The sequence below is a fragment of the Pieris brassicae genome, chromosome 12 (genome assembly GCF_905147105.1).
Source record: "Pieris brassicae chromosome 12, ilPieBrab1.1, whole genome shotgun sequence".
NCBI classification, from domain to species: domain Eukaryota; kingdom Metazoa; phylum Arthropoda; class Insecta; order Lepidoptera; family Pieridae; genus Pieris; species Pieris brassicae.
The window spans coordinates 10478309-10491108 of NC_059676.1; the positions used below are offsets into that span (position 1 = coordinate 10478309).

At 33.6% G+C, this 12800-nt stretch overlaps 1 protein-coding gene across 3 annotated transcripts in view; it reads left to right on the plus strand.

The window, feature by feature from the left end:
* Positions 1–12330, plus strand: part of LOC123717280 (probable multidrug resistance-associated protein lethal(2)03659) — a 28318-nt gene extending 15988 nt beyond the window's left edge. For all 3 annotated transcript variants that reach the window (XM_045673195.1, XM_045673196.1, XM_045673194.1), the window contains exons 18-32: positions 844–929; positions 2893–3061; positions 4105–4231; positions 5025–5175; positions 5633–5869; positions 6355–6464; positions 7393–7507; positions 7950–8139; positions 8619–8805; positions 9709–9881; positions 10209–10325; positions 10607–10673; positions 10757–10818; positions 11158–11257; positions 11812–12330. In XM_045673195.1, the coding sequence (XP_045529151.1) occupies positions 844–929; positions 2893–3061; positions 4105–4231; positions 5025–5175; positions 5633–5869; positions 6355–6464; positions 7393–7507; positions 7950–8139; positions 8619–8805; positions 9709–9881; positions 10209–10325; positions 10607–10673; positions 10757–10818; positions 11158–11257; positions 11812–11847 (1927 nt within the window). In that variant the 3' untranslated portion in view covers positions 11848–12330. The remainder of the gene's footprint in view (positions 1–843; positions 930–2892; positions 3062–4104; positions 4232–5024; positions 5176–5632; positions 5870–6354; positions 6465–7392; positions 7508–7949; positions 8140–8618; positions 8806–9708; positions 9882–10208; positions 10326–10606; positions 10674–10756; positions 10819–11157; positions 11258–11811) is intronic.
* The last annotated feature ends 470 nt before the right edge of the window (positions 12331–12800 follow it).

Genomic DNA, 12800 nt, shown 5'->3' on the forward strand with positions numbered 1-12800 from the left:
ACGGTACTTCACTCCGGGCCACCGCTTGCAACTCTATAAAGCGCAAATTCGGCCCCACATGGAATACTGTTCTCACCTCTGGGCGGGAGCTCCCCAGTCTGGTACTGGGTCTCCTTCCACTAGACCGTATTCAACGAAGAGCGGCTCGAATCGTCGACGACCAATCACTTTCCGTGCGGCTTGATCCCTTGGCGTTGCGTAGAGATGTTGGGTCTGCATCTTCTACCGCATTTACCATGGGGAGTGTTCAGAAGAGTTGTTCGGTCTAATACCCGCAGCTGAGTTTCATTATCGGACGTCAAGGCAAAATACAAAATGCCATCCGTATCACCTCGACGTCCGTCGTTCCACAACTGAGCGTTTTCTAAGGCAGTTTTTGCCGCGCACCACCACTATGTGGAACCAGCTGCCCACTGAAGTATTTCCGAACCAATTCGACTTAGGGTCCTTCAAGAAAAGAGCGTACCAATTCTTGAAAGGCCGGCAACGCACTTGCGAGCCTTCTGGCAATGTGAGTGTCCATGGGCGGCGGTATCGCTTCACATCAGGTGAGCCTCTTGCCCGTTTGCCTGCTATTACATAAAAAAAAGTGAATCCAGAACTCCAGACCAGTCACATCATTAAGCAATTTTTTGGCGTATTTGTGTTAAAGGTATAGACATGTATAATACTTTTTATATATTAAAACATTTAGCTTATTCAAATGTATGCTCCGTGAACTGTTTTTTTTTATCATTTTTAAAATTTTTCTCTTGTTATAAATTTATTTACGTAAATGGGTCTTCATGAATTTACTCTAAGACATATTAGACATATTCTTAAAATATTTTTCTTGTTTTTTAGGGTTAACGTCGAAGAGGCCAACAGTGCTATCAATATGGCGAACGTGTCAATTACAAATAATGACACAAATATTAACGCCACTGCAGGTATTTTCAATTTAATCAATCCTAAATAGATTTGATTATGTATTTCCGATAATGCAACTTTAGCTAAACTTATATACTAAAATTACTTATATGGGTCATAAATAGAACATTTAAAAAAATTTGTGCGTTGTCTTCTTACCTTCAATTATTTGCTATTAGTACATGTGACTGACATGCATGGCAATACATTCGTATTATTACTTTTAAAAATATAAAAAAAACATCTTTTTGGTATCTTTCCGTGGACCGTTTCCAGCCTAGGTTTCGAAATTCATGAACAAAATTAAATTATAATAATTTAAAATTTGAAATACATCGCCTATTGTATTTGTCATTCATATAATCAAAGTATTGTGTATCACTGTTACATAATATTTAAACTAAATATCTTCGAATTATAATACGGAACAGTCGATAATTGGAATGCAACTTTAGAATATTTATTTTAATTGGCTTTATTTCAACCTGTCAGTTCAAGTTTTAAGTCTTTTGGCTGGGTGTGGGAGCTCCGTATATAGCAGTCGCGTCTCTATTGTCTTATCACATGTTAGGTGCGGTGGCGCACCCTTCCGCTAAAGGTATGCGGCGGTATAAGGCCGCTGAGTTGAGTGGTGTAGTCTTGTAGGTCTTTGCTATTTTTGTGCGAAGCCCCTTTAAAAAATTAATTAAATTGAGCAATAAACTTTCTTATATTGAGCAATAAACTTTATCAACTTGAGCAATAAACTTTATCAACTTGAGCAATAAACTTTATCAACTTAAGCAATAAACTTTATTAACTAGAGCAATAAACTTTATTAAATTGAGCAATAAACTTTATTAAATTAAGCAATAAACTTTATTAAATTGAGTAATAAACTTTATTAAATTGAGCAATACACTTTATCAACTTAAGCAATAAACTTTATCAACTTGAGCAATAAACTTTATCAACTTGAGCAATAAACTTTATTAAATTGAGCAATAAACTTTATTAACTTGAGCAATAAACCTTATTAAATTGAGCAATAAACTTTATTAAATTAAGCAATAAACTTTATTAAATTGAGTAATAAACTTTATTAAATTGAGCAATACACTTTATCAACTTAAGCAATAAACTTTATCAACTTGAGCAATAAACTTTATCAACTTGAGCAATAAACTTTATTAAATTGAGATATATCGATTTCAGCTGTAAGGCGTGGGTTAGCGCGCCTGTGATCATAGTTTTCGCCAGGTTTATTAAACACCAGACATTTTATGTTTACAATTACCAGTAGATCTTGAAAGTCAATGTCAAATCTTTATTGCATTCCTTATGTTCAATGAAATACACAATTTTAATTGTGATGGAAGTTATCAGTCTAACCTCTCTTTGTTCCCAAACTAATACAATTACTCCAAATCCTAACGACTGAAAATTTTGTGCCTTTCTTCTTGGTATGGATACATCGTAACGAGGACTTATTATTTCAGTATAAATTGTGTATCGACGGCATCCGAACCGTTCCTTGTGGTACACCTTATGTTTATGTTTTACACGTGACCCTATATTTTCCTTTGACTTCATGTTGCGAAAAGGAGAATGTACGTAACATTATTTATAAACTTAACTTATGTAAAGAAATTAAAGTCTATCAGTCAGATACTCTGTAACGGTGTAATAACATTTCTTATACAATTTTCTTTAACAATTTGGTAAACCTCAAGTAATTTGTTTCATTTTTCAAATTTTCCGGTATTTTATTATATATTTTTATTGTGGCCCTAATTGATGTAATTTTAGTCTGGATGTAGGTGGAATCAGTTGTTATAAGAAAGTCTTAGTGTGTAAAGGGAAAATAGTATAAAGCTTAGAAACTGAACTTTTTTTAAATTTATTTGTTTGATTTATTATTATTATTATTGTGTACTTTGGGCATAATAAAATTTATTTCAGATTTATAGTAACTTAATTTATTAATCAAGACCTTTTTTTTAGTGAATTACGAAGATCTGGACCATAACACTTTCAACATATCTCGAAACATCTATGTGTATATTTATGCTGCTTTGATAACCGTCTGTCTCTTTCTGACGTGGAGTAAAATGATATATTTCTACAATACGTGCTTACGCGCATCTGTCAAGCTACACGAAAGGATGTTTACGTAAGTAATTTTATATATTTGTATTTTAATTAAACAAGAGCAGTGTTGGCAGTGGCTTCAGCGTGCGACACTCTTCTGCGAGGTTGTAGGTTCGATCACCAGCAGTGCACAAATGGACTTTATTTCTGGGCATTTAACATTCGCAGGAACCGCGAAGGAAAACATCGTGACGAAACCGACTTGCCTTAGACCCAAAAAGTTGACGGCGTGTTTCAAGGCACAGAAGGCTGATTGCCTATTAGATTGACAAATGATTATGAAACAGATACAAAAAATCTGAGATACAGGCCTATTTATTAAAACGATGAAAATCTTCTGGAATTTACTAAAAGAAAAAATAAGCAATTTTTTACGACGAGTCCGACGCCCAGACAAACGCAACTTTTGTAGTCTATAAACGTATCATGTATTATGTTACGTAAAAGCTTCATCTACCTAGTTAAAATAGTAACTATCTCATAAATTTAGCTAAATTGTCTACTAGTTATTGTCAAAAGAGGCTGGGAGCTCCACTAGTTCACGACGATTTGGTTTGGGAACTTGTAGTCAACAAATATGTGTTTATTTATTATAAACAATTAATAATAATGTGTGAGATTTGGGAACTCTTTGGGGAATATAGCTGTGTCCAGGATTCACAGCTCTTCCATAACAAACTTACTAGTCAAAAGTCAAAATACAAAAATCATTTGTTCATATAGATAACGTAATGTACACTTATGAACGATAAAAAAAATATATACATTAAATGCTTCTAATTTTATATTTACTGCAAGTTCTCAAATCGAGCGCGTAGAACGTAAGAGAAGAACTGGCAATAAACTCTCCGCCACGCTTTTTAATCGCCAAGTTTTTTGTTTTACACAATTTTTGTAAGGAGCTGCATCCATTACACCATGTTCCACATGACAACTTAAGTAATACAATACATATACATTTTATCTTCCTTTTTGACGTTTAAAAGTGTACATAAATTATGATTTTTAATTAATTAATTTGCCGTTATGTCTGCCAGCTGGTTGTCACGTGTCGAATCTTTTCAGGGGTGTAACAAACGCTCCAATGTGGTTCTTTCACCACAACCCATCAGGGCGTATTCTGAACCGATTCTCCAATGATATCAGCCAAGTGGACACCATGCTACACTGGACACTATCTGAATGTCTTACAGTAAGTATTCATAATACCTGCTACTTTATTGATCCTAGATATATTATTTCACGTGTAGGTGAAGAGGGGATTCTTTGTTCCTGTCGAGGGTTCCTTTGGGCGTGACTGGAAAACACCAAAATTTACTCTGAAAATGGGATCGCAAAATGTCTGTCGTTTTAATATATTAGGTTTTTTATAAAGAAATTTTGTGGTAAATACTTATTCCAGTTTCTATGATAATTTATAGAATTTCAAAGCTTGGGGTCGGGAACGCTCTTATTTAAGTACCAAAAAAGCTTGGGTAAATGCATTAAGGGTTCAAATTCCACGCTAAGCCCTAAGTGTGGCTTCCCTATGTCAGTAACTTATTTGTTTTGACTTATTGGAGTAATATTAATTATTATAACCTCTAAAAAAAATTAAGGTATTTTCGAGGTATTCACAACCTAGAGATTCTAGAAGTCTCTCCAGATACAAACTCATAAAACACATTTAGCCGAATTCGATTTCGAATCTACAGAGGTTTTATTATGTATTTAGGCATGACTCCGATGTTCCAAAAATTTACACACATTGTACGCTTACAAATCTCAGCCACACTTTCAGAACTTTCACACACAGGGATTCATGCATACTTATACGACTTGTGTTTAATTAGTTGGAAAACTAAGACTACATTTGCTTAAAAAAAATGTTGTAAACTTGCACCATGTACCACTGACTAATTGTTATCTAGTTACAGGGGCTCCCTAGTGGTAGAGACTAGCAATAGATTTTTGTCATGAATATTTATTGAAATGTTTATTTTCAGTTCTTTCTAGAAGTCATCGCAGTACTGTTCGTAGTGTGCCTCGTGAATTGGTGGTTACTTTTCCCAACTGCGGTGATTGCTGGTTTACTGTGGATACTCCGGTCCCTATATCTTACCACGAGTCGCGAGTTGAAGAGAGTTCAGGCCATTAGTAAGTTTATAATAATATTTTCATTTGGAGTATTTAATCTTAACAAATAAATTGTTTTTGTTTGTTCACAAAACGCGTAATTATTACTTACGTCAATATGAGTTTTTGCCGCGCGCCACCACTAAATGAAACCAGCTGCCCACTGAAGTGTTTCCAAACCGATTCGACTTAGGGTCCTTCAAGAAAAGAGCGTACCAATTCTTGAAAGGCCGGAAACGCACTTGCGAGCCTTCTCGCAATGTGAATGTCAATGGGCCTATTACATTAAAAGTTATATATCTATCCTCTAAGCTAGGGTGAGATTCAGAAATGAGTCTTAGCGCTGAATCTGACTTAAATACGTCCAAAATGTATTTGATTTTTACATAGAAGTTGAACGTACAATTGTCGCGTATTCGGTTGTACGCCAAATAATTGTTCATTACTTTTTAATCTTACCTGTAAATGTCATTTTCAGCTGTCAGTTTAAGTTTGAACCACGCAACATCTACCGTCTCAGGATTAACAACAATTCGCTCAGTGAAAAACCAGTTGAAAACTTTAGCCAAAGAATTTGACAAATTGCAAGATTTGCACACAACAGCACAAAGTGTGGAATTGACGACCGATAGAGCTTTTGGTTTCTGGATGGATATAGTGTGTTGCTTGTATCTGGCATTTGTCACTTTCAGCTTTTTCTTGTTCGCTTTGGGAGGTGAGTATTGCCATTTTACAGTGTTAATCAATAGGATAATTAAAGGAATAGTTGAAACTTCATATTTCGAGAGCGTGTATCAAAATTGTCGTTTTGCAACTCTATTTGTCTTTGATATATTTTTTTTTATTTCTATAATATTTATAATATGTGTAACGTCAATAAATTTACAATAAATATTCTATTTATTTTCTGTAGTTAGAATAAATAAAAGTTGGAACGTTTTTAGATCTGGGTCTCAGATTTCTATATCTGTCATTTGTCAATCCAATAGACAGGTGATCATCCTCCTGTGCCTGACACACGCCGACTTTCTAAGACAAGGCGGTTTCCTCACGAGGTTTTCCTTTACTGTTCGAGCGAATGTTAAATGCGTACATAATCAATAAACGTTAATGTATTATGTATGATTAAAAAAATCTTCAGACATACCGTATTAGGCACATCGAGCACCTTTTTTTTTTTTAAATTCTTATATTTTTCAGATAAAATGGGCGGTAACGTAGGTTTAGCAATCACTCAAGCGATCAGTTTGGTTGGCATGTGTCAATTTGGCATGAGACAGACAGCCGAAGTCGAGAACCAGATGACATCTGTAAGCTTTTTAAGATTCTAATTGCGAATTAAGTTCCCGTAAAAATCTTATAATCATGACATATATGTCATTCCGAATCAAACTAATAGACTAAAAACTAACTAACTACGACTAAATACCATAGACTTTTGTAAATGAGAACTAACTCTTGGGTTGCTTGTTGCGTAAGTTTCATGTTAATTTTTTTTTGTCATTTTATATTCTTGTCTACTCGCTTTCTTGTTAAATGATTACGCTTTATTTGTTCTTTGATTTTGTCGAATAATTCAGAAGAAACCTTCTAAGAACCACTACCAAGACCATAACCAAAATTATGACGATCAAACAGCTATATGTTTATAGCACCTGTATAAAAAAAAATTAAAAAAACTCTTTCCATAGTAGCTTATCATTCAAATCAAACACTACACGCAATACTCGTCGAACGAGTTTGCTTTTCTTGCCGCAGCCGTGTAAAAATTATTTGAAGAAGTCTATTAAGTATGAGGGTGACAATTATTTAATCAATAACCGTCTAATATTCGCAATATTAGCGCGTATTACAAATTCAAAAGGCCATTAAAGATACATGTCAGAGTGACTAAAATTGGGACGTCTAAGTGCGACGTGTTTCTCGTTCGTTAATATTAAGTTTCTCAAATAAATAAAATACATTTTTTTTTGTAATCAGAAATAAAGTTCTTTAAACATAAACATAACGTCCTAAACCTTAACTATACTTTATTATGATTAAAACAAAGCAGTACTCATAGATAATACATTAATTTAATATAAGTAGAAATTCTGCAAACCTAATAAAAAAAAGTGACGGAAAAAGAATATTTTTTTTTATATCCGAGTTTTAAATCCGAGCCTCAATAAACTACAAATGTTTACTGCAAACGTATAAACCTTTAAAATTTTATATTATAAATTATTTTTTCGACAGGTAGAAAGAATATTAGAATATGCAGATTTACCACCAGAAGAACCAACTGAGCCTAACACCAAAGCTCTACTTCAAGAACATCCTGGATTAGATTTTAATACATGGCCAGAAAAGGGTGAGAGAATGTTTTGTTGTGAATAACGATTATTTATATGAACCTAATCATTGGGATTGATTTGTTCCAGTTCAAATATGTGTGGCAGCTTTGCCTTACAAAAATGTATATGACTCAAAAGTTGGCGATTAAAAAGAGTGGCATAGAGTATCTTACCCACTCTACGCCCTTGACGTGCGAACTGCTAGTAAATGTAAATTTAGAATCAATTAAACATATTTTCTATTAACGTTCATAAGTGTAGTTGGCTACCGATATGAATAAAGTTACCGATATGAAATTCTCATACATTTAAGTGTCTTTAGAAACTGGATATCTTTCAGATTCTTGTGATAAGCATATTTTTATAGTTTCGTGACGTTGCACTGATTCTCTATCCAAGTAAAGCTAGACCGTTTTGAATATATAGACAGTGTTATTTATAAATTGAATTACGATTCAGGTGAAATAGTATTCGAAGACGTTTACTTAGAATATGAAAGGCCTCCAAAAGAAAACAGTACAGAGGATAAGGGAAAAGAAGATAACTTGGCGATACGTGGCGTTTCCTTCAAGATAAAGCCTGGAGAGAAAGTCGCCGTGGTTGGTAGAACTGGAGCCGGAAAGAGTTCGCTTATTGCTGCTTTGTTTAGGTGAGTAGGAAAAATAACAATAGAAGCTGAATACACATGTCAAAGAAAAGTCTTTTTTTGCTGCTGCTTTTAAATAGATAGATTAAAAGAGCGTTTTATAATTGATTTGAGACTTTGTACTTTTGATTAAAATGTAATTAATAAACACGAGATTATCATTATTATTGGTGCGCCATAAACTTTCTCGTCCGTTAACGACTTCCATAGAACTTTTTTATAGAACAGGGGGCGGTTCACTCACCTGATGTTAGGGGATACCGCCGCTCATGGACACAATCAATGCCAGAGGGCTCACTAGTGCGTAACCGGCCTGTGTACGCTCTTTCCTTGAATGGGGTCCTAAGTTGAATTCGTTCGGAAATTCGAACTGCACTCTCATAGTCATATTTATCACGAATTTGCTCATAAATTGAATATGAGAATGTCCTTCCAAACCGTAAAGGGTTTAGTTCTAATGGGTTTATTAAAACTCTTTGTAGAATGAACAAAATATCAGGCTCGGTGACGGTAGATGGCGTTAGTGCAGAAACAGCTGGATTACGAACGTGGCGTTCAAGGCTTTGCGCATTGCCACAACGACCTGCGTTATTCGCAGCCAGTTTAAGAGACAATTTAGACCCCGAGCAGAAGTATAGTGACGCTGATATTAATGCTGCTTTAAAAGAGGTATATAAAGAAACTACAGAATAAAAATAGGTCATTGTTGCAATTAAGTTATTTCAATGAAAGATCACGCTTCCCGTATAACTCCCAAATTTAAAATCATCTCATAGTTGCGAATATATATGACGGTAAAATATCGTCACTCCATCGATATTGACATCGTCATTGAGCGGGTTAAGTGGGAGTGAGTATAGGACACGAATAATAATCGTACAATATGAAGATTGATTCCTTTTAATACTTAATTAAATTATAACAAGCACCGTCTTGAAGGCACCGACCTCACTTTTTATCACAATCTATCAACCACAAATCTCATAGACCCAACTCGTTCCAACATTTCATCACCACAATGAATAGAACTATTCTGTGTACCCTGTACTCACAGTTTAAAGTCAACTTGTTGGTAACAATATTCGTACGTTAAGCTTCATTTCCATACTAACAATTAAATAATAACAAAACGTACGTAAGAATTTATCAAGTATAAAGATTGATAGAGGAATATTTTTTAAACCTACAAAGTAATAATAAAAATAATTAACCTCCATCCTTTGGACAAGCTGAAATCTGGGGAAATAATAAACGACACAAATATAGTCTTTCCTCGAACTTCGATTTTGTTCCCTTTGGATTTGACTCTTGGACCTAAAGATAAATATAGATATTTAAGTTGGCGCCTGGTAAAAAGTACCGGTGACCCCCGAGCTGGTGCTTTCATGGCTCAAGTATCGTAGTACAGCGAGGAAATCCTCCAGCATTAGGAACACTACCACAGGGACCAAACTTTTTAAATTAGTTTTAAGTTAAATTTTTAATTCCTTTTTTTATATATAAGATAATATCATTATCCTTTACAGAGTGTAAGGTTTCTCTAGGTTTCATAATATTCTAGTATATTTTCAGGTCGAACTAGAATCCTTAGTATCAAGTTTAGCTGGTGGGTTAGCCTCCCGAGTAGGAGATGGAGGAGGAAACTTATCGACAGGACAGAGGCAGCTCTTGTGTCTTGCGCGTGCGGCGTTGGCCAGACGAGCTGTTCTCGTGTTAGATGAAGCTACAGCTAATGTCGATTCAGAGTAAGTTGTAATCATTTTTAAACTATATAAATTAGGTTTTTATGATAGCGACATTGATTCTTATTGATATACACTGTACATAAAACAAAAATAATTATGCGCCTGACACACGCCGCCTTTTTGGGTGGAAGGCAATTTTATTTCTTAACGATGTTTTTCTTCACCGTTTGAGCGAATGTTATAATTATATATATAAATAGAATAGAAAAGAGAAAGAAACTCCGTTGGTGCATAGATATGAGATGTGAGTCACACACTGACAATAGGCCAAACGCTTTTACTATAAGGGGTTATTCTCAAATATTACAGTGACCAAATATGTTTCAGAACGGACCGACAAATCCAAAATACGATTAGAACCAAGTTCTCCAACTCGACTGTGTTGACAATTGCACATCGACTAAACACTGTTATGGATTACGACAGAGTTATTGTTATGGACAAGTATGTCAATTATATTCATATAGGTAACCCTAGTACACTTATGAACGTCAACAGAAAAGGTGTTAAATTGATTCTAAATTGACATAATATACTACCAGTTCGCACGTCAAGGGTATAGAGCCAGAAAGAACAGGAAAGAAAGTATTTATCGTACGATACTAAAAAAAATCGAAACATTCTCTTATTCACTTTTTTCCTCGAACTACAAAAAGTTGTTCTGTTTTTCTGTGATTTTTATTATTATGTGATAATATTAAAGATGGATTATTAAACAATTTTAGGGGCCGCGTAGTTGAAACAGGTCACCCTTACGAACTATTAAAACTTGAAGATTCCACAGATGTTGCTGTAAGTTTTTTTTATTATTATAATACTTTATTTAGGTTTTACGATATTGAAATTAATTTCGATTTTTCTCTCTTCTCTTTCAGAAAGAAAACCCGACATTTGAACAAATGAATAAAGTCGGTTCAATTGGCGATCACTCAAAAAGGTAATTACTATTATGTATTAGATGATTTTTTTAATATAGAGAAACGTTAATCTAGATTATTTTTCATTACTTATATAATAACAATTATTAGATCAAAAATATATCTTTTTAGATACATACCAAAAATATTATTAGATATTTTTTAGTAAATATATGTTTCTGCTACGTGGCTTAGTTGTAAACGTGTATAGCATATACCCAAGACTATTCTGATTTCTAGTGAAATATATGTTTAGTTAAGCATCAAATAAACGGAAATGTCTACAATTGCCTCGTCCTCCGGTTATTTTAAAATCTTCATGATACACACAATATACCAATTGCAACGTTTGCTTATAGATTAAATAGTTCAGAGATCTTAGTAACTGGAGTGTTCCAATCCCTTGTGGAACAGACTGGAGCTGAATCAGCTATTATGCTTTACAAATTGGCGGAAGAGGTAAGAAATTAGTATTGTTTTAAGAGAAGATATATATGATTTAAGTAAGCGCCATCTAGGTATACAATTAGACAACTCCGTAGTAAATAACTACTTAAGAAGTTGAATGTCTTATACAGAAAGTATAATATTTTTCTAAAAAATTTTTTTTGATATGGTCTAAGGCATGGTCAGTCACGATCTTCTCCATTATGGAGTTTCTTGCCCATTTAGCCAAGTATGAAACTACTTTTTGGAAGGGGCAACTAGACTATTATTTTTTAAATAATTATAAATAATAATATAAAAATATTATATAAAATAATTTATTTACTTTCCGTGCATCTTTAATAGGCCTAATTGAAATAAATAATTTTACTTTTTATTAACCGGATTTTTTTTAGATGAAAAAAAAAACTCCACAGTGCCTATCCGGAGTTCGAACCACGACCTCACTATGAGAGTTATGAAACTAACACTGTTCTTTGTCAAAAATAGCAATAACTGAATATTTTGCAATTGAAAGCAAAACTTTGTGCTTTAAACATTTATGACAATACCTCTTTTGTTTTCAGAGCTATGCAAAACTACAAGCAAAGAACAATGCATAGACAGAAACTATCGAAACAAACTGTAAAGCATATTGTTTGTACTTATTACTAGAGCCTTTTCTACTTATAAACATGTTTTATTTTTACGAGAAATCAAGTATTAGCTGTATTTAGTAAATTAATGTTTTTGTTATTTTTGCTAAAGGTACTTATTTTTTTTTTAGTTTTTTCGAATTTTGTATGTAAGTACAAATTAGTTAAGAAAAGCGGCGGTTAAACGACATAAAATGAGGTTCTAGAAGTTAAAAAAACAAAGTTTTAGTTAGCGATTAGTAGACGTCTGGGTTGACTTTGTTTTTCTTTATCGGCGATGGAAAAAAATTACCGTCACATTTTTCGGTTACGCGTCAAATTTTTCCGTAACGCGTCATCTTTTTCTAGTCCCTACCACGGTTGATTCGAAGCCATTATTAACAAAAACATATAATAATGATAACAATAATAGTAATAAATCTATTATAATTAATGAAATTCTGTAATTATTTGTATTCATGCCTTTAATTAAACTTTATTTAACCAATTTCTGTAAAGTGGCATATAGTAGATTATTTTTCGAAAAATAAGGTCATGAAGAAGTTTCACTTCTTACGTGTGTACACTAGTACACGCACACATTTTTATTATTGATGGTGACTCCAGGTTGCCCATTACCCAGAATAAGATGATAGTCTTCAATTTGTCGAATATGTATTCGTTTGTAGATAGCACTTAAAGTGGAAGGTGCTCAGGTGGTCACTTGATCAAACTAAGATGACGGGAATTATTGAAATTTTGTACTATGTTAGTGTCTGTGGGCGGCGGTATCACTTAACAGCAGATGAGACACCTGCCTGTTTGCATTACTATATTTATAAAAAGTTTTATATCAAAGTCGTTTAAATTAAATAATTTTTTTTAATTATTTATTCTAAGTTATGAAGAACTAGATATCTTAGCGTCTACACTTATTTTTG